Raw genomic sequence first — 22,390 nt, forward strand, 5'->3', positions numbered from 1 at the left:
CAAGCTTATAATGTTCAGCAAAACCGCAGAAACCTGAAAACAATAGGTTGCAGTCCGCTTTAACACAGCTATTTTCCATACCAGCTGCTTTTAAACTATAGGTAATGTGCAACGCGGTTAGAGCATATTTCACTTAATGATTTCTAGGTTGTATGCACATGTAAGTTCATAACGGGAGGTATAGGGGAAAAGAAGCTTAAGAAACTTTATCAGCACATAGCTTTCTCCAAAGAGTGCTCCTTGGGGGTCGCTTTGCGGCTACTTACTTCTCGTGCGCAAAGTTCGCATTGTGCGCCATACAAGAGACACGTATCTTTCCAAGCATTATTGTGTGCACGAATGGGCCAAAGACAGCGGGTACTCACCGGTATCCTCGGACAGCAAGCAGGCAGTAAGCAAAGAAATGAGCAGCAGAAACCGGCAGGTGGAGAGGCCAGGCACGTTACTCAGTGCCCCAGGTTTATTGTATGATTCCATTAACTTAGACATAAATAGGACATTACAAGTGGGCCATACAGTGTACGCCTGTGCAACCGCTGCGCGAGACACAATTATTTACACAACCACAAACACAACACAACACAGTCACAACCACACACACACACACAACCACACAGACAACCACAACCACACCCACATACACATAACCACACACACAACCAAACACACAAAGGGAGGAGACAACTGCAGCAGGACCTTCGGCTCGATCAGGACAGCAGAACCACCGGAAAAGGAACCCCTCGGCACGACCTGGGTAGCAAGAAGTTGTGATCCTATGAACAATAGTGTCATGAAATGAATGAAATGAAATGAAAAGACAATTTATAAAGCGCGATGGCTACCCTGGGGCGTCCCAGCGCTGCAGAGGTTGGACTAGGCGGAGTACGCTAGACTTAAACGAATTATTAAGATGATTTACTAAAATGATGATTTATTAAAGAGCCAGGTTTTAAGGAGCTTTCGGAAGGTAAGTAGTTTAGGTTCTGATCTGATTGAGAGGGGGAGAGTGTTCCAGATCTTGGCTAGGTTGTAGGAAAGCGACCGGCCTCCACACCTGGCTCTCTTGATTCGGGGCACTGTGGTGAGATAAGATGTCCCGGATCTGAGGAGACGATTGGGATGATAGGCATTTACCAGGGGGCGGTTAATAGCAGGGCCTGTTCCCCAGTAGGAGCGATGGGCAATACACATGGCCTTGAATTCAGTGCTCGATTTCACAGGAAGCCAGTGGAGATCTTTCAAGGCGAGATAGAATTAGCCCTTGGACCATGATCCGTCTTGAATGGAACGGGAGAAGGGGGAGGATTTTGCGAAGTAGCCTCAGGAGCCCGAAGCATGTGGCAGCAAGCTTAGTTGCCTGGTAGTTAAAATTGAGTGTTCTATCCAGCCAAATGCCGAGACTTTTGATTTGTTCTTTGGGTTCGAGAGGACAGCCTAGGCAAAGGGGCCAGATGGAGTCGATAGATTTGGTGATGGTATTTCCCAAGAGCATAATCTCTGTTTTCTCCCCGTTTAGTTTTAAGTAGGAGGCCGACATCCAAGCGGCGACTGCTTCCAAACATTTGTATAGGCTGTGGTGGGAATTGAGAGGGGGGTCCAATGCCACCACCAGCTGTGTGTCGTCCGCATAGGTGATAATTTTCACTCCAAAGGGGCAGACGACATCAGCCAAAGGGCTAAGGTAAACATTATAAAGGGTGGGGCTCAAGGAGGAGCCCTGGGGCACCCCACAGTTCAGGGGTTTGCTGGAGGAGGTGAAATCTTTCTCAAATACCTGAAAAGATCGATCTGTGAGAAAGGATCTCAGCCAGGTGAGTGCTGCTCCCGAGATTCCTATCCTACTGAGACGGTGGAGAAGAATGTTGTGGTTTACAGTGTCGAAGGCGGCACTAAGGTCGAGGAGAACGATGGCCGATGACCTACCGCTGTCTAAGATCCTTCTTGCCTCCGCCGTCACTGCGACTAAGGCTGTTTCGGTTCCGTGAAGGGGCCGAAAGCCCGTCTGTGAGGAATCAAGTATGTCGTTTGATTCCAAGAAGTGTGTCAGGACTGAGTTGACATATTTCTCTAGTAGTTTGCTAAGCCAGGGTAGCAGAGAGATAGGTCTATAGTTGGAGGGATTGTTTTGATCGAGGCTAGGTTTCTTTAATAAAGCCTTGACCATTGCTCTCTTCCATAAAGGCGGGACGATGCCAGCGTGGAGAGAGGAATTAAGCAGGTCCCGAATGGTGGGTGAGATCTGACTGGTGATCGGGGTGAGAACTCGCGGAGGGGCCGGGTCGGTGGGTGATCCTGATTTGACCTGTTGCATAATACTTTCTACATGGCTGAGATCTTAGGGCGGGATATATGTAAGGGAGACGGGTAGTGCTGCCGCAGGACCTGGGTTTACAGGGCAGCTGGGCAGAGGGATATTTTGAGAGAAAGAAGAATTAATGATTTTATTTTGCGGTAAAAGAAGTCCGCTAGCTCATCACAGTGGACCTGGGTGTTGCTGTGCTCCTTTGGTGTCACGGGTAGTTGAAGGAGGGATTTTGCTATCCGATAGATCTCCTTGGGCTTAGAGGCTGCCCTGTCAATCTTTTCCTCAAAATATTTTGCCTGCGCTAATTTAATGCTGGATTTGTAGCTTTTGATAGCTGCTCTGTAAGCTGTTTTGTCCGTTGGTAAGTAGTCGAGATGCCATTTCCTCTCATTTCTTTTACAGTTGCGTTTGGCGTCTCGGAGGTCAGTAGTGTACCACAGGGCGGTCGGGTTCCCCCGCTTGGGGTGGGTGCATTTAAATGGAAGTACCAGATCTAGAGAATTGGTAATCTAGCTGTTGTAGTTCTCGTTGCCCTCTATAGGGTTGGAGGTTTTGGTGGGTACGGTTAGATCAAGGTTCTCCCGCCATTCCGGCTGGGGAAGTTTGGACCAGTTACGTGACTTTTGGACAGTCAAGGGTTTAGGTAAGGGGTGGTTGGGGAGGGTCCATGTGAAAGGGATAAGGAAGTGATCAGTCCAGGGAAGGGGGGAAGGGTTTCCAACTTGTAAGTTCGGGCAGTTGCTGAATATGGGGTCCAAAATATGGCCCTTTAGGTGGGTGGGCCCGAGGACTAGTTGCTGTAGTTCGAGGGCACCTAGACTGGAGGATAGTTCTCTAGCGTTTGAGTCGTTAGGGTCATCAAGGTGAGTGTTGAGGTCACCCAAGAGCGTGAAGTTAGCGGAGCTAAGTGCGAGGTTTGCAGCCGTTGGGGCAAGGTTAGAGAGAAATTGTCCTTGCATCCCGGGTGGGCAGTATATAAGCATACCTGAGAACGTATTGGTGGGGCTGAATTTTATAGTGAAGGGGAAGCATTCGCTATCTGGAACACGAACGGGGGTGCTAGTGATTTCATAGCCTATCTTGTGAATCACTGCTAGTCCTCCGCCGATTCCTGTTTTACGGTCATGGCGGAGTATTTGGTATCCATGTGGGAGAGTTTGTACCAAATCAGGTTCCGAGTGTTCATGCAACCAAGTCTCTGTGAGGAAGAGGATGTCCGGATTTGCATCCTCTATCAGTAGAGAGATTTCCACAGTGTGCTTGGGGAGGGATCTGCAGTTGAGCAAGAGCATGGGTTCCATTTTTGCGTGGGGTGAGAAATGAAATCCACACTGGTTGCAAGCGGGATGTTGTAAGTATGGATCCCAGGCATGGAGACAGGGTGGCGCAACTTCCTTTTTTAGTTGGAGGAGGAAGTAAGGGCTATGAATTCTGGCCCGGTAGGGCGACCGGACAGGGGGGGGTGGCCCCTTGCCCCGGCCGGCCGCGGACGGGCGCAGACGGGCTTGCCTTTGGCGCGCCCTCGGCGCGCAGACGGCGCGCATCCGCTGCGCGTCCGGGAAGGGCACATTATATGTATATGAGAGGGGGTGTGTGGCCTCAGGGCCGTGGGCGTGGCCTGTGGGCTGAGGAGGAGGAATGGCGGCGAAAATCACTGTGCTGTGGCAGCGTTAATATCGGCTGCGCGGCGATTTTGCCAGAGATTAGAGTGGGAGAATGCGCTAGGTAAGTGCAAGACAAGTAAAAACAAAGTATTTTGTGACAAGTAAATTTTTTAAAAAATCGAGCGTACTCCCGGCTTCCGCCTCAGGAGTGTTGTGCCTCTGAATGCGAGCTTTCCAATCAGCGCGACTTATATAGCTGTTACGAGGGGGGCGTGGCCTCAGGGCCGTGGGCGTGGCCTGTGAGCTGAGGAGGAGGAATGGCGGCGAAAATCACTGTGCCGTGGCAGCGTTAATATCGGCTGCGCGGCGATTTTGCCAGAGATTAGAGTGGGAGAATGCGCTAGGTAAGTGCAAGACAAGTAAAAACAAAGTATTTTGTGACAAGTAAATTTTTTTTTAAAAATCGAGCGTACTCCCGGCTTCCGCCTCAGGAGTGTTGTGCCTCTGAATGCGAGCTTTCCAATCAGCGCGACTTATATAGCCGGTACGAGGGGGGCGTGGCCTCAGGGCCGTGGGCGTGGCCTGTGGGCTGAGGGGGAGGAATGGCGGCGAAAATCACTGTGCCGTGGCAGAGTTAATATCGGCTGCGCGGCGATTTTGCCAGAGATTAGAGTGGGAGAATGCGCTAGGTAAGTGCAAGACAAGTAAAAACAAAGTATTTTGTGACAAGTAAATTTTTTTAAAAATCGAGCGTACTCCCGGCTTCCGCCTCAGGAGTGTTGTGCCTCTGAATGATCTAATCCAAACTGTAAACTGTGACAAATAACATCCCTATATATTGCAGTACCACAAAAACAGCAACAAGCATCGGCATAGCCAATAGGTCTCGCCTTTGGGACCTTATAAGTGTTTTGCCATGCAACAGTTGTTGTTGCATCAAGGATATTGTGCTGCATAACTAAATACTTATAAGGTCCCATAAGCGAGACCTATTGGCCATGTCAATGCTTGTTTGACTACTGTTTTTTGACTTTTTGTTGACATCTTTTTCGAGTCGTTCGGCTCTTGGTGCATGCAGGGATGTCACATCGGCAGACAGGTTTCAAGCATTGTGACTCTTGTCACAAGCTGATGTCAGTGAGGGATCTGCACCTCGTGTGCCTTTGGTGCCTTTGGTGCCTGGAACGCAACCACGATCTGAAGTCATTCTCCGACTGTTGGGCAATGAACCCAAAATCTTTGCGGGAATGGTCTCGAAAGCTTCAGGAGGCCCGGCAGTCACCTCCCTGCTGCTCGAGGTCCCAGTCGAGAGGGAGGTCGCGGGACCGGTCTCATAGTCACCACCATCACTTCTCATCTTCGGGTAAGTCAAACCACGGTGCTTCTTCGCCTTCTACCCGTCCGTCGGCTGATGCGACGTGGGACGCGGAGGGTCGTAGTCCTTTGGTTCCGCCCGTGGAGTCTACTGGGACGGCTCCAAGCTTCCCTTGCTTTCCGAGTGCTAGAGCGTCCCCTGCCCAGCTTCATGCTTTTTACAAAGCCCTCCACTCCATCTTTGGGCAGCCCAACTCCGACGGCCCGCCTTCAGGCCCCACGGACTCAGCTGGGGGCTCAAGGCCTTTGATGCCGGTGGCTCCTGCCTCAGTGCCGCAGGGCCCCCAGGGATCCAGGCCTGGATCGGGAACAGTGCCGGTCAACCTCACGACACCTCCTCCGGCACCGATTCCTCTGACGACACCTCTGCCACCTCCGACCCGGTCGTGTCCCCAGCCGGCATCGAGCCCGGCCTCCCCCTTGTCTTGGACACAGAGCCGGACCGACGCCGGTACCGACCGGTACTTTTGTACCACTGTTCTTCCCTGGTGTTCCCTATTGCCCTGGGTGGCAGCCAGAGGAAGGTGAGAAGGACTGGGAGGGGTCTGTTGACCCTTTGGCAGACCAGCTGGAGGAGCCGGAATGCAGAGAGGAGTTGGGGGAAGCCAGTGGTCTGGATACCTCCCCAGACCTTGGCATGCTCTCTCCCCCTACCGTGGCCACGGAGGCAGGAGCCTCTTATGCTGTGGTGTTGCATATGGCGGCTGAGGCCTTGGGCCTTGAGCTTCCTACGGTGGCAGTCAGGACAAATATCCTGACTGAGGTGCTTCAGCCGGCAGCAGCCTCTTCGGAGCCCCTGCTGCTGTTCAATGAGGCCCTCACAGACATCCTACTAGGCAGTTGGTCCAGGCCTAACACAGGGCCTCCCGTGGATAGGATGATTGCCCAACACCACTGCCCGGCCCCGGGTGACCCCATTTTCCTCTCCCAACACCCTACCCCTGAGAGCTTGGTGGTCCAAGCCTCGACATCCAAAGGCACGTTCCCTTCTGCTCCCCCAGATAGGGAATCCAAGAAGCTGGACCATCTTGGGAAGAAGATGTTTTCTTCCGCCAGCTTAGGACTGTGGTCAGTGAACACCGCATGTCTCTTGGGCCGTTACACCCACTATGTCTGGTATACGGTTGCACAGGTGCTGCCACAGTGCCCGGAGGAGGTCCGGGTCACACTCTCCCATACAGTTGCAGTGGAGCGAGATGCAGCAAGGTTCACCATCTGCTGTGGGCTGGACATCGCGACTTGCTGGGTAGAACGATTTCTACGTCAGTAGCCTTAAGACGATACGCCTGGCTGAGATCTACAGCTTTTTCTGGGGATGTCCGATCGACTCTTTTGGACATGCCCTTTGATGGCCGTTGTCTGTTTGGTGACAAGGCGGACCATGTGCTCGAGGGCTTCAAGGATTCTAGAGCTACGGCCAGATCCTGGGGCCTCACTGCCACTTCTCGTCCTGTGCAGTCTGCCTTTTGCCCCTTTCGTGGCACAGAAGTGGTGCCCCACCATGTTCCACCCAGGGCCACATGCCGGCGCAAGCTACCCAACCTCTGTGGGGACGTGGGACCCATCGCCGTGGGTCTGGGGGCCAGCGGGCGGGCCAGTCCACCATTGCCTCCTCTGTAGCAGCCTCTAAGCCCTCCAAGTCCGACAATTCAGGGCCACCATTTGCCATTGGGCGGAAGGATCCGCCATCACCTCCCCCACTAGCACAACATCACGTCGGACAGGTGGGTTTTTCAGATAGTCGTAAGGGGCTACCCCCTTCCCTTGGAGACTACCCCTCCGTCCATGCCACCAACACTCCATCGCATGTCGGAGGATCACTTGGCCCTTCTCCGTCAAGAAGTTACGGCTCTCTTGGCCAAGGGAGCTATCGAGCGAGTCCCTGTCCTGAAGTGGGTTGTGGTTGTTACTCCCACTACTTCCTGGTGCCCAAGAAGGACAAAGGCCTGCATCCTATCTTGGATCTCAGGGACGTCAACCGCTTCCTCCTGAAGGAGAAATTCAAAATGTTGACATTAGTTCAGGTCCTGTCTGCCCTCGGCCCTGGAGACTGGATGGTAGTGTTGGATTTGCAGGATGCTTATTTCCACATTCACCTCATGCCAGCCGACAGGCGTTACCTACGGTTCACGGTAGGCCACAAGCATTATCAGTCTACCAGGCTCCCCTTCGGCCTTACCAGCGCCCCTCGGGTGTTCACGAAAGTGATGGCGGTGGTCGCAGCTCATCTGCGCAGATCAGGGGTTCCAGTCTTCCCCTATCTCGACGACTGACTGTTGAAGGTGGGCTCCCCACAGACTGTTGTTTCCCAACCCCAGACTACGGCAGACCTCCTGAATTCACTGGGGTTCACCATCAACATGCCGAAGTCACACCTGGTTCCCTCTCAGAAGCTCCTTTTCATCGGAGCAGTACTGGATACAGGACAGTTTTGGGCTTGTCCTCCCAAGCAGAGAGTCCGGGATATTCGGGCTATGATACCGATGTTTCAGCCTCTATCCCGAGTTTCGGTGAGAATGACTCTGAGGCTGCTGGGCCTTATGGCCTCCTGCATCCTGTTGGTGGATCATGCCAGGTGGCATAAGCGGGCTCTTCAGTCGGACCTGAAGTTCCAGTGGGCGCAGCATCAGGGGAATCTTTCCGATGTCGTCCAGTTCTCAGAGGGCACTGCATACCAATTTCAGTGGTGGCTAACAAACCAGGATTGGGTCAACGGCAGATTCCTCTCCCTTCCCCAATCAGACTTCACGGTGGTAACAGATGTGTCACTTCTGGGATGGTGCGGCCACATGGGAGAGGCGGAGATCAGAGGCTTCTGGTCTCCGGCGGAGTCCGGGCTCCACATCAACCTTTTGGAGCTCCGGGCGATCTGTCTGGCATGAAAAGCATTCCTTCCCTCTTGTCAAGAGAAGAGTAGTGCAGGTGTTCACGGACAACACCACTGCCATGTGGTACTGCAACAAACAGGGCGGGGTGGGGTCGTGGACCCTATCAAGAGGCTCTCCGCTTCTGGACGTGGCTGGAACATCAGGGAATGTCCCTGTTGGTTCAACACCAGGCAGGTTCCCTGAAAGCCAGGGCGGCCAACTCAGCCACCGGTGCATGATGGATCAAGAATGGTATCTTCACTTGGAGTTGGTACAGGGTCTCCTTCAGCAGTTGGGAGACCCTTGGTTAGATCTGTTCGCCACCAAAGAGAACGTTCAATGACAGCAGTTCTGCGCATCGGACTTTTCAAGGCGGCACTCGCTCAGCGACGCTTTTCGTCACGGGTGGAATTGCGGTCTTCTATACGCCTTTTCGCCTATACCACTTCTACCCAGAGTACTGAAGAAGATCAAGCGCGACTGGGCCCAAGTCATCCTTGTGGCTCCGGACTGGGCAGGAAGAGTCTGGAATCTGAGCTCTTGAACATGGCCATCGATCCTCCGATCAGACTGTCTCTTCGTGAGGATCTTCTGTCGCAGCAGCAGGGAACGGTCCTGCACACGAACCTGTCCAGTCTCCACCTCCTTGCTTGGAGATTGAGCGGTGACAGTTGACAGCTTTTGACCTTCCTCCCGAAGTCTGTAATATCATCTTGGCAGCCAGGCGTCCCTCCGCTAAAACGGTATTCGCCTGTAGGTGGCACAAATTTGTGGCATGATGCACAGCAAAGGCGGTGGATCCCCTTTCTGCCCCTCTTTCAGAGGCTCTCCTCTTGATTTTTCTTTGGCCCAGCAAGGCTCTGCTCTGGGCACCCTTAAAGGCTATCTTTCGGCCATTTCGGCCTTTCTTTACCTTTCTGATCGTCCTTCTTTTTTCAAGTCCCCTATTGTAAATAGATTTCTTAAGGGCATTACTCACCTCTTTCCTCCTATTCCTTTCATAATGCCCCAGTGGGACTTGAATCTGGTCCTAACTTACCTTATGTGTGCTCCTTTCGAGCCACTACATAATAGTCCTCTCAGACTCTTGACCTTAAAGACTGCTTTTCTGGTTGCCATCACCTCTGCTCGCAGGGTGAGTGAGCTTCAGGATTTTTCATCTAAACCTCCTTTCCTTGCTGTTGCAGGTTGTCCTTCAAACGAGACCATCTTTTCTTCGCAAAGTGATTACCTCTTTCCACATAAGACAGATCAACACTTTGCCCACCTTCTTCCCGCCCCCGCATCCTTCTAAAGCGGAGGAGAGGCTCCACCGTCTGGATCCAAAACATTTTATCTGGATCGCACAAACCAATTCCGGGTTGATGATCAGCTCCTTGTTGGCTATGTGGGCTCCAGGAAAGGTCAGGCCGTGCAAAAATGAACCATTTCTCGATAGGTCGTCCTTTGCATTAAGATCTGCTACTCCTTGGTAAAAAAGGAACCTCCGGTAGGCTTGCGTGTCCATTCCACCAGGGTGACCGCAGCCACTACTGCGTTGGGACGTTGATTCCCCCTCAGTGACATCTGCCAGGCAGCCAAGTGGCCATCATTGCACACGTTCACTAAACATTACTGTCTGGATAGCCAAGTCCGGAGAGACGGCTTCTTTGGGCGTTCAGTTTTCCATGATTGTCTGGGGTAAACTTGGTTTGCAGACCCTCCTCCGGGGTTGGTATTGCTGGAGTATCTATTCTAAGGTAAGGAATTTATAACTAATAGTCTCTTTCAGATGAACAAGTTACTTACCTTCGGTAACAATATATGTGTAAGAGACATATATTAGTTATCGATTCCTTACCGCCCCACCCATCCTACCCATTCTGCGAACTGACTTCTAGAGCAAAGGACTCCCTTTCAGGGCCCTAGTTTTGTGCCCCAGTGGTCAGTGTCTTGCATGGCTCTGTGCTTCTGGCGTGGAATGTTGTGTAAAGAACTGACGTCAGTGCGCAGGTGCGGCGTCTAAGTAGATACCGCAACATCATTCCGGCGATCACAATGCCAACGTCAAACATGGAGCCGACCGATGCCACCTACTGATGCGCAGGGGTACTGCTGAAGAACAATTCTCCGGATCCAGTCTAATGCCTGGGGGTAATTCTAAGGTAAGGAATCTATAACTAATATATGTCTCTTAGAGATATATAGTTACCGAAGGTAAGTAACCTGTTCTGCATGTTGCATTTTTTTTGTCTTCTTCCTCACTTTAAGCTTTAAAGAATACAATAGGTTGTTTTGACAGAATTGACACAAACCTCTCCTCAAAAGGTGATACCTTAGAAAACACTTTAGAGTGAGTAAGACATTCATGCTGAAAAAGTGATCTGTTGACAACATAATGTTGCGATTTGAAGTAGGAACCTTTTATAGCCTTCAAAGTTGAGTAGAGTCCTTTTCTTGCAACCCCAGCTAGTGCCAGTATCATTACACCTATTTGTATTGGATTCCTCTTGCTTAGAAGCAGTCTAAAACATTTGAATCCATGTGAGGTGATGTCTGGGTACAAATTATATCCCATGGATCTGCTGCATTGCCATACAGGTGAGCATGGTCTGACTGGATGAAAGAGTCCTAAAAAACAAGAATGTCAGAGTAAGACTCATCAGTAGGAAAATTACCCTTACATTCCACATATACCTTGTGGTCTGAATTGAGATGCCTAATTTTTAAGCAAAAATTTGAGGATAATAAATGTATTCATAGGGTGGAATATAGTCTTTCCAGTTGTATGGAAAATCATAGCCACGAGTTAGATGCACCTGTGCATTAGATACGGTGGGACCTTGCAGGAGCAATAGGCATGTGCTGATCTCTCAACTTTTTGAATTCTCATACGTCAATGATGATGTTTAATGTTCTTGTCTATTTCAATCTGACCTCTGGGTTGAATGTTATTAGACATACTTCACAATGTGTTGCTATTGCATGTTCAGTCTGGCGTGCCCTGGTGAATTTAGGTCTTGAATATTAATTGATCAGTCTATTTCTTGGTGTTTTAATATTTGATCTTTTCTAGGGATGCTGAGTTACCTGTAGTAAGACTACAGCGGAATCATCTCTGTGATTTAATGAAGGTGCCTAAACCAATGCTTGTCTCAAAGGTAAATCAAAGATTTATGTGTTTTTTTTAATGGCACTTCTTGAAATATTTGTATTTATACATTGCTTTTGTTTACACAGCTTGTTCTTTGTGAAACCTTATATCCTACAATTCAGTACATGTATACTGGGACTTATTTCTTGACGGTGGGTTGTTCTTATGCTGTCAACAAACATCACATCCCACCTACATTGAGCTCCACAGTTTGGCAACTATGTAGCTGCTCTAGAAATCAACCATGTCTTTCCTTTGTAGAAGAGGCATGTGTGAGGAAAAATATTGAATATTGTGCTTATTTTCTACTTTCAGATTCAGTCCATGAGTATTTTTAACTTCTGATGGATACTTCTACCTGCAGCTTCTTTACCTTCTGACTGTCTCAGGCACACTCTGGATCCGGAAACCTTCTAAATAGCACCTCTATGCTGATAAGGGGCCCTGGCTCCATATCCCTGCCGGAAACTAGCTCTGACTTACTGGACGTAGTTCCCTTTTTCTGCACCTTTGTCACAGATGAGGAGCTTGTTGTGATAGGATTTTTCCTCAGGGGTATACTTCTTTTATTCTGTAAGGAAACCGGGCTATTATTTGTGCAGGACGTGAGGTCTGTGCAAGTAATAGACCACAATTTCCACTTGACTGGGAACCAAGCACCCCATTGTAGCACTCCACCCTCTGAGGGTAGCAGAGCAGCCCAAGGCCTACACAGGGAAGGTGGTGTAGGCTACTAATCGGCATTTAGTGGAATGCAGTAATTACATTCAATAGACGATGGTCCAGTCTGTGCTTCTTATATATACAAAAACAACAGTTTATGGACAGAATGCAGAACAATGTCATACATTCACCCCACCCAGTACAGAGATCTGGGCTTAAATCCATCGTTTATTTGCTCACCATGCCATTCCAGTTTGAACCCAGCCATATGCAAATCAGTCTTGACCCTGTGTCTCATGGGAACAGTCCAGCCCGAACTTCCAAGCCTGGTCCTCACTGGACTGGAAACAAACTTCCTAGGACCGGTTTCGGGGTTTCACCTACAACCAGTCCTAGGATGCTTGTTTCCGGTCCTGGGAGGACCTGGCTTAGCAGTTCGGGCTGGACTGTTCCCATGAGGCACAGGGGGTATCAAACGAAATAGTGACATATGGGCAAAAGGTGTGCTTGGGGCTTTGCCGCTATATTGTTTGATGCCTCCAGGCTGGGCCAAGGCCTAGGGGGCGGCGCAAGCATCATGAACAATTTATGCCCTGGGAGGGGGCATTCGTGGGGCCCGAACCAGAGCCTTGCAAGGCCCAGGGATCCCATTCCCCGACTGCCTTTTTCCAGAATAGGGCCTGGGTCCCGAAGGTCAAGGAAGGCTCACGGGACACCCATTCTTGTGACCCTAAGACCATGAGGCTGGCAGATCCAAGGATTTAGGCCCGGAATCCCATCCTCGGGCACCAGTGATGAATGTGAGGGACGGGGCAGGAGCACCATTTCGCACTGCTCAACAGCAGTGGGCTCGCCCCCACTTTCATGTCTGAGGGGAGCCTGGAAGCAATCACGAAGCCAGTACCCTGCCCACTTGGAGCAGGCAGGAAGAATACAAGCACTATATTCTGTGCTGCCAGACAACAGAGGCAGCTGGGCAGCACGGTGTGGCCTCCCCATGCTGTCTTTACAAGGAAGGCATTGGGGTGACCTAGGTGGGACCCGACACCCCCAGGAAGATGGGAAAAAAGGCAAAAAGGAAAAAGAAGATGGGGGACACAAATCCCCACTGATCCAAGTGCAGTGCAGCCAAAGCTGAACATTTAATATGCACACTCCCCAGATGGAGCCCCCCATAATGCCCTGTGGGGCTGGAATTGCCCGAAGACGTCTTCCTTTTGGTGGCCGTAGGAGGGCAGGGGTTCAGCAGTCAGTCCCCTTCCTCAAAGAATTTAATAAGTGACTCTAAGTTTCTAGGGTGAAGAAATTCATGCCCCTCACCAGCCCACCCAGATTATCCTCAAAGTTTTCAGCACTCCTAAGACTGGAACCTTTGGTCTGCACCCTGAGAGCACAGGGACCTCTATTGGCTGATGCAGTGGCTGCATGTAATATGGTCTAAAGTGTTTTAAGAAAGACACAGACATGTTATATATTTATGAAAGCTTCATTTAAAATCGTATTACTTCCAGCGATTCATGGTAAACATTGCAATGGGTTATTGATAATAATAATTACATGGAAAACATGATTACTGATTTCAGTGATAGAGAGATGGCTTATACTATGTGATTATTGGTCTTTTAATGTGGTAACCCTGGCCAAGCCAAAAGGCCTGCTTTATTTAAAGTAATCCCCTCTTATATGGTAATGTGCTGTCTCGTAGTAGAGGGAGGGGTTAAATGTGATTTCAGAATGTCACCAAAGGTATTTCCACCTACCTTATGTGTATATTTGTAAATTACTGCATAGTATTGAACAGTGTAGGTGTAGTAGATGTACTTTCGCTTTTCCAAAGAAAAAGCATAGACTGGGCAATCATGTTTTGAGTCTTGGTATTGCATGCCAACAAATGGTAATTTGTGAAAGAAACAGTTAGTTATAGATTCCTTACCTAAGAATTACCCCCAGCCGTCAGACTGGATCGGGTACGTTTTTCATCAGCAGTACCCCTGCGCGTCGGAAGGTGGCGTCGGTCGACTACGCTCCGGTCGTCGGCGTCGTGGTTGCCGGGATAAAGGTAGCTACATAAACGCCACCCTCGCGCGCTGACGTTAGTTCTTTCTTTTTCCGCGCCAGCAAGCGCAGATCTGGAGAGAGCGGTAATCCCAGTCACTTTTTGACTGAGTTTTTTGTGACTTTTGTCGACTTCATTTTTGAGTTTTCAACCTACTCCTGGAGCACGAGGAATGCCTGGTTTCAAGGCATGCGGTTCCTGTACCCAACTGATGATGGTGACGGATCCGCACCGTGTGTGCCTCTACTGCCTGGAGCGCGACCATGACCCCAAGTCGTGCTACGACTGTCGAACCATGGCCCTGAAGTCTTCGCGGGAGTGGTCCCGAAATGTCCTTGAGGCCCGGCAGTTGGCTCCGCGTCGCACAAGGCCCCGGTGGCGTGGGAGGTCGAGGGACTGATCGCGGAGTAACCATCACTCCTCTTCAAAGTCTTCGCACTCGGGGTCAGGTAAGTCGAAGCATAAGAAGAAGTCGAAGAAGCATCGTCGCTCTTGGACTTCCCCTCGTCCATCAGCCGACGTGGACGCAAGGTGCGGGTGGTGCCTCTTCCGGTCTTCCCGGAACCGGGAGCGACCCCTGCCCAGCTTTGTCAATTTTACGAAGAGATGCATGCCATCTTTGGGCAGCACGACTCCGCCGCCGAGGCTTTGGACCCGGTGGATTCAGCTGGGGGCCCTAGGCCTTTGACGCCGGCGGCTCCGGCCTCGGCACCGTAGGGCCCCCTTGGATCCGGGCCTGGATCCGCATCGATGCTGATCGACCTTGTGACACTTCCACTGGTACCGCAGCCGACGCCTTCTGGACCCCCAGCCGGCGTCCACCCCGGCTTCCAACCCAATGTGGGCACGGAGCCAAACCAGCGTCAGCAGACGCCGCACCTGGCGCCGATGGGTAATTTTGTCCCTGTGTTCCATCCTGGCCATTTTCAGCCAGTTTGGCGGCCAGAGAAGGGTGAGTAAGACTGGGAGAGGTCTGGGGACCCTTTGACAGACCAGTTGGAGTACGATCCGGACTGGCAAGAGAAACTGGGGGATGCCAGTAGTCTGGATAGCTCCCCAGACCTAGGCATGTTGTCTCCTCCTACCATGGCTATTGAGGAGGGAGCGTCATACGTAGTAGTATTGCCTAGGGCGGCCGAGGCTCTCAACTTCGAGCTTCCTACGGTGGCAGTCAGGACTAACCTCCTGACAGGTGCTTCAGCCGGCAGCGAGCTCTTCTGAGCCTGTGCTGCCGTTTAATGAAGCTCTTACAGACATCCTTTTGGGCACGTGGTCCAGGCCCAACACAGGAGCTCCTGTGGACAGGATGATTGCCTGACACCACCGCCCGGCCCTGGGTGACCCCACTTTCCTCTCCCAACACCCTACTCCTGAGAGCTTGGTGGTTCAAGCCTCTACTTTTAAAGGCGCCTTCCCTACCGCACCACCGCAAAGGGAATCCAAAAAGCTGGACCACCTTGGGAAGAAAATGTTTTCTTCCACCAGCTTGGGACTGCGGTCGGTAAATACAGCATGTCTGTTGGGCCATTAGATCCCACTCTGTGTGGGATACGGGGGGCCTGGCCATACTCTCCCGTGCAGTTGCCGAGGGGAGAGCCGCAGCGAAGTTTACCATCCGATGTGGGTGGGATACCGCCTTCGCACTTGGCAGGATGATTTCACCGTCAGTAGCCCTTTGACGCTACGCCTGGTTGTGTTCGACTGGTTTTTCAGGGGCTGTCCAATCCACACTTATGGACATGCCCTTTGATGGCCATCACCTTTTCGTTGACAAGGCAGACAACGCGCTGCAGCGCTTTAAGGACTCTCAGGCTACGGCCAGGTCCTTGGGCCTCTCCACCACCCGCCCTGCGCCTTTCGCCCCTTTCGTGGCTACGGAAGGGGTGCTCCACTACGTCGCGCCCAGGGCCACAGGCCGGCCCAAGCTGTTCAGCCCCAGCGCGGCTGGGGACGTGGGAACCACCGGCATGGTTCTGGGGGCCAGCGGGTGGGCCAGTCCACCACAGCCCCCTCTGCTGCAGCCTCCAAACCTTCCTAGTCCGACCTTTCAGGGCCACCAAACGCCTGTGGGCAGCAGGATCCGCCATCACCTTCCCCACTAGCACACCATCACGTCGGACAGGTGGGTTTTGCAAGTAGTCCAAAGGGGCTACTCCCTCCCCTTCAAGACTGCCCCTCCCTCCATGCCACCTCCGTACCATAGCATGTCGGAGGATCACCTGGCCGTTCTCCAACAGGAAGTTTCGGCACTCTTGGCCAAGGGTGCCATCAAGCGCGTTCCTGCCCCAGAAGTAGGTTGTGTTTGCTATTCCCACTACTTTCTGGTTGCCAAGAAGGACAAAGGCCTGTGTCCTATCTTGGACCTCAGGAACGTCAACCGCTTTCTCTGGAAGGAGAAGTTCAAGATGTTAACACTGGCTCAGGTCTTGTCTGCCCTAGACCCTGGCGACTGGATGGTAGCGTTGGACACTTACTTTCACATCCTCGTCCCACCGGCGTTACCTGTGGTTTACGGTAGGACAAGGGCACTTGCAGATTACCGTGCTCCCGATTTGCCTTACCAGTGCCCCTCAGGTGTTCACAAAAGTGATGGTGGTAGTTGCAGCTCATCTGCGCAGATCAGGGGTTCCATTCTTCCCCTATCTCGACGACTGGCTGTTGAAGGCGTGCTCGCCCCAGGCTGTCGTCTCCCACCTCCAAACTACGGCCGGCCGCCTGCCTTCAATGGGGTTCTCCTTCAATGTGCCGAAGTCACACCTGACCCCCTCTCAGAAGCTCCTCTTCATCGGAGCGGTTCTGGACACGAAGCAGTTTCGGGTTTGACCTCCCGAACAGCGAGTCTGGGATATTCGGGCTATGATTCTGGTCTTTCAGCCTCTATCCCGGGTTTCGGTCAGGGTGACCCTGAGGCTTTTGGGCCTCATGGCCTCCTGCATCCTGCTGGTCGATCATGCCAGATCGCATATGCGGGCTCTGCAGTTGGACCTGAAGTTCCAGTGGGTGCAGCATCAGGGGAATCTGTCCGATTGCGTCCAGATCTCAGAGGGCACTACACGACAATTGCAGTGGTGGCTCATGAACCAGTATTAGGTCAACGGCAGATCCCTCTTCCTTCCCCAACCAGAACACACAGTGGTGACAGACGCATCCCTACTGGGATGGGGCAGCCCCATGGGAGAGGCGGAGATCAGAGGCCTCTGATCTCCGGCGGAGTCTGTGCTCCACATCAACCTTCTGGAGCTTTGGGCAATCCGTCTTGCACTTAAAGCCTTCCTTCCCTCTGTCCGGGGAAGAGTAGTGCAGGTGTTCAAGGACAACACCACCGCCATGTGGTCCTGCAACAAACAAGGCGGGTGGGGTCGTGGACCCTATGTCAGGAGGGCCTCTGGACATGGCTGGAACATCAGGGCATATCCCTGGTGGTTCAACACCTGGCAGGTTCACTGGGCGGACGAACTCAGCCACAGGTGCATGATGGATCATGAATGGCGCCTTCACTCGGAGGTGGTGCAAGGTCTCTTTCAGCAGTTGGTTAGATCTATTCACCACCAAAGAGAACGCGCAATGTCAGCAATTCTGCACAGAGGAATTTCCAAGGCGGCACTCGCTAGGCGACGCTTTTCAACGCTAGTGGAGTTGCGGTCCTCTATACGCCTTTCCGCCTATATCTCTTCTGCCCAGATTGCTGAATAAGAGCAAGCGCGACCGAGCCCAAGTCATTCTCGTGGCTCCGGATTGAGCACAAAGAGTCTGGTATCCTGAGCTGCTCAACATGGCCATCGATCTTTCGATCAGACTGCCTCTTCGGGAGGATCTTCTGTCGCAGCAGCAGGGGACGGTCCTCCACCCGAACCTGTCCAACCTCCACCTCCTTGCGTGGAGATTGAGCGGCAGCAGTTGACATGGTTTGCCCTGCCTCCTGAAGTCTCTGATGTAATCTTGGCAGCCAGGCGTCTCTCCACTAAGACGGTATATGCCTGCAGATGGAATACGTTTGTGGCATGGTGCACAACAAAGGCTGTGAATCCCATTTCTGCCCCTCTTTCTGAGGTTCTCTTGTTCCTCCTTTTCTTTGGCCCAGCAGGGCTCTGCTCTGGGCACTCTTAAGGGCTACCTCTCGGCCATATCAGCCTTTCTCAGGCTCCCTGACTAGCCTTCTCTTTTCAAGTCCCCTATTGTAAATAGATTTCTTAAGGGCATTACTCATCTTTTTCCTCCTGTTCCCTTCGTAATGTCCCAGTTGGACTTGAACTTGGTTCTGACATATCTTATGCGCGCTCCCTTTGAGCCACTACATAACTGTCCTCTAGGTCTTCTTACTTTAAAAACTGCTTCTCAGGTGGCCATCAACTCTGCGCGCAGGATGAGTGAGCTGCAAGCTCTGTCTTCCAAGCTTCCCTTTCTGGCTGTTCATCCGGACATGGTCGTTTTTAGAACTAGACCTTCCTTTCTTCTCAAGGTGGTTACTTCTCTCCACATTGGCAAAACCATCACTTTGCCCACCTTCTTTCCACATCCTTCGAAAGAGGAAGAGAGGCTCCACCGTCTGGATCCAAAGCGTACGCTTTCTTTCTACTTGGATCGCACAAAACAATTCCAGGTGGACGACCAGCTCTTTGTTGGTTACGTGGGCGCTAAGAAAGGTCGAGACGTGCACAAACGCACCTTCTGCAGGTGGGTTGTTCTGTGCATCAAAGCCTGCTATTCTTTGGCTAAGAAGGAGCCTCCAGTGGGGCTGCGCGCCCATTCCAGCAGGGCGACGGCAGCCACTACTGCTTTGGGACGAGAAGTCCCTCTAAATGACATTTGTCACGCAGCTACGTGGACATCGCCGCACACGTTTACGAAACACTATTGCCTGGACAGCCAAGTCCGGAGAGACAGCTTCTTTGGCGTTATGTTCTCCAGGACTTTCTGGCATGAACTTGGTTCGTAGACCCATCTCCTGGGGTATCTATTCTAAGGTAATTAATCTATAACTAACTGTTTCTTTCAGATGAACAAGTTAGTTACTTTCGGTAACTATATATCTGTAAGAAACATAGTTTAGTTATAGATTCCTTACTGCCCCACCCATCCTCCTGGTTCTGCGAACTGACTTCTAGTGTTAAGGACATCCTTTCAGGGCCCTAGTGGTCAGTGTCTTGCATGGCTCTGCGTTTCTGGCTCGGTAAGTCTTGTACAGAACTGACATCAGCGCGCGAGGGCAGCATCTAAGTAGCTACCGCAACGTCATCCTGGCCACCACGACGCCAACAACGAACGCGGAGATGACCAACACCACCTCCCGACGCGCAGAGGTATTGCTGACGAAAAACTTTCCGGATCCAGTCTGACGCCTGGGGGGTAATTCTAAGGTAAGGAATCTATAACTAACCTATGTTTCTTACAGATATATTGTTACCGAAGGTAAGTAATTTGTTCAACGAGTTGGAACGGCAATATTTTAAAAAGACAGTCACATTCCAATTCACTCTGAATACAATACATTTGCAAGTTTAAGGATCATTAAAAATAACTAAATGCAGAAGAGAACATTGTATCTGAAAGAAACACGTTAGTTAGATTCCTCACCTTAGAATATCCCCAGGCGTCAGACTGGATCCGGAAGATTTTTCGTCAGCAATACCCCTTGCGCGTCGCTAGGCGTCGTTTGCGGCTCCGCGTCCGTCGTTGGCGTCGTGCGCCGGAATGACGTCGTCGGAGTACTTAGACGCCGCCCTCGCGCGCTGACGTCAGTTCTTCTTTTTTCCGCGCCAGTAAGCGCCGATCCGGGAGAGCTACCCCTGTTAGTCTTTTTTGACTAAACCTTTTTGATCCTTTTTGATCCTTGTCAATCGACATCTGGTGCCGGTAGGATGCCTGGATTCAAGGCTTGCGATGATTGCCATCGACTGATGTCGGTGACCGATCACCACCGCCGGTGCCTCTACTGCCTAGGCCCCGACCACGACGCGGAGTCGTGTCCCGATTGCCAGGCGTTAACTTCGAAGGCTAGGCGGGAGCGGTCCCGCAAGCTTCTCGAGCTTCGCCACTCGGCTCCGCGCCCTGCGCAATCCCGGTCCAGGAGGAGGTCCAAGGATCGGTCGCGGAGCCGCAGCCGACGCCATCATCGGTCGTCGGGTAAGTCCAAACACTCTAAGAAGTCCAAGAGACGGCATCGCTCTTCGGACTCCCCTCGCCGGTCGCACGACACGGCCGAGGGTCCGGGTGGTTCCACCCCCGCGGCTCCGTCGGAGCCGCAGGCGCCGCGCAAGTCCCCATACCCTCCGGTCCCTGGGACGGATGCGACGCCGGCGGAGGTCAGTGCCTTCCTCTCGGCCATGAGGAACCTGGCTCCGCCGTCGACGCCCGCTGGCGCGCCTTCGGGCCCCGCGGACCTTGCCTGCCGGCGGCTCCGGCCCCGGCGCCGTTGACGGCTCCGGCCTCGACGTCGCAAGCGCCCGAGGGACCCGTTCCCGAGTCCCCGCCGACGCCGGTCGACCTCGTCACGCCTCCTCTGCCGGCGTCGACACCGGTACCACCTCCGACGCCGACTCCGCTCGACGTCGAGCCCCAGTTCAGCCCCGCTCCGGGCCCGGCGCCGATACGGCGTCGATGGACGCCGCGTTCGGCGCCGCTGGAGACACATTTTGTCTATCGCCCGGCTCCGATCCTTCCTCCTGTATACCAGGAATCGGATGATGGGGACAACTGGGAGGGATCCGAGGATCCTATGGCCGCTCAGGCTCAAATGTCACAGGACTGGGCAGATGAACTGGGGGAGGCCAGTGGTCTGGATACCTCTCCGGACACTGGATTCATCTCTCCTCCGACTGTGGCTTCGGAGGAGGGTGCTGCTTTCTCTGTGGTGCTGCGCAAGGCGGCCGCAGCCCTTGGGCTCGAGCTACCTGCCGTGGCTGTGAGGACTAACGTCCTCACTGAGGTGCTTCAGTCTGCAGCAAGCTCCACTGAGCCTCTGCTGCAATTCAATGAGGCCCTCATTGACGTTCTGCAGGGCACCTGGTCCAAGCCCTCCACAGTTCCTCCTGTGGACAGGAACGTCGCCAGGCGCCACCGCCCTGCTCCGGGCGACCCCAGTTTTCTGTCCCAACACCCTACCCCCGAGAGCCTGGTTATCCAGGCCTCTACCTCCCAATCCTCCTTCCCGACCGCTCCGCCGGACCGGGATTCCAAGAGACTGGAACAGTTTGGCAAGAAGCTGTTCTCCTCCCTTAGTTTGGGCCTGCGGTCTTTGAACACCGCCTGTCTCTTGGACCGTTATTCCCACTCTCTGTGGAATGCGGTGGAGGACGTGCTGCCCCTGTGTCCGGAGGAGGTCCAGACACGACTTACCCAGGCTCTGGCCGATGGGAGGGATGCAGCGCGACATGCTATCCGATGTGGGCTTGACACTACGGACTCGCTGGGTAGGGCAATTTCTACCACAGTGGCGCTTAGACGTCACGCCTGGCTGCGGTCCACGTCATTTTCGGGCGATGTCCAGAGCACTCTCATGGACTTGCCCTTTGATGGCACTCGCCTTTTGGCGAGAAAGCGGACAGTGCGCTGAATCGCTTTAAGGACTCCCGGGCTACAGCCAAGTCCTTGGGCCTCTCGGCCCCGCGATCGCAAACTTCCGCCTTTCGCCCCTTTCGTGGCCAAGGAAGGGGTGCCTCCTCACGTACGCCTAGCCACCAGCCGCAGAACCAACCTGCGCGCGGTCGTGGTTTCCGCCGAGGCGGTTCTGGAGGACGACGAGGTCAGCCCACATCCACCCCGGCTGCATCCGCCTCAAAGCCTTCCTAGTCCGAGCTTTCAGGCCCATTCCACGCCAGTGGGCGGCAGAGTTCGCCATCACCTGCTCCACTGGCGGTCCATCACATCGGACAGGTGGGTGCTGCAAATCGTCCGAAGGGGCTACTCCCTCCCCTTCGAGACGACCCCTCCAGCCATGCCACCGCAGCACCACCGTATCTCGGGGGATCATTTGAATCTTCTCCACGAGGAAGTTTCGGCCCTCTTGGCCAAGGGGGCCGTCGAGCGCGTTCCGAGCCCAGAAGTAGGTCGCGGTTGTTATTCCCACTACTTTCTGGTTCCCAAGAAGGGCAAAGGAGGCCTACGCCCTATCTTGGACCTCCGGAACGTCAATGCCTTCCTCCGGAAGGAAAGGTTCAAGATGTTAACTTTGGCTCAGGTTCTAGCTGCCCTAGACCCTGGAGACTGGATGGTAGCGTTGGACTTGCAGGACGCATATTTCCACATCCCCGTCCTGCCGGCCCACCGGCGTTACCTGCGGTTCACGGTGGGCCAAGAGCACTTTCAGTTTACCGTGCTCCCCTTCGGCCTCACCAGTGCCCCTCGGGTGTTCACGAAAGTGATGGCGGTGGTCGCAGCTCATCTGCGCAG

The 22,390-nt window shown here is 52.9% G+C and overlaps 1 protein-coding gene across 1 annotated transcript in view; it reads left to right on the plus strand.

The window, feature by feature from the left end:
- Positions 1 to 22,390, plus strand: part of TBCD (tubulin folding cofactor D) — a 2,329,415-nt gene that overhangs the window by 2,262,608 nt on the left and 44,417 nt on the right. Inside the window, exon 39 of the mRNA XM_085616794.1 lies at positions 11,206 to 11,290. Coding sequence (XP_085472920.1) covers positions 11,206 to 11,290 — 85 coding nt within the window. The remainder of the gene's footprint in view (positions 1 to 11,205; positions 11,291 to 22,390) is intronic.

Source organism: Triturus cristatus, chromosome 7, assembly GCF_964204655.1.
Source record: "Triturus cristatus chromosome 7, aTriCri1.1, whole genome shotgun sequence".
NCBI classification, from domain to species: domain Eukaryota; kingdom Metazoa; phylum Chordata; class Amphibia; order Caudata; family Salamandridae; genus Triturus; species Triturus cristatus.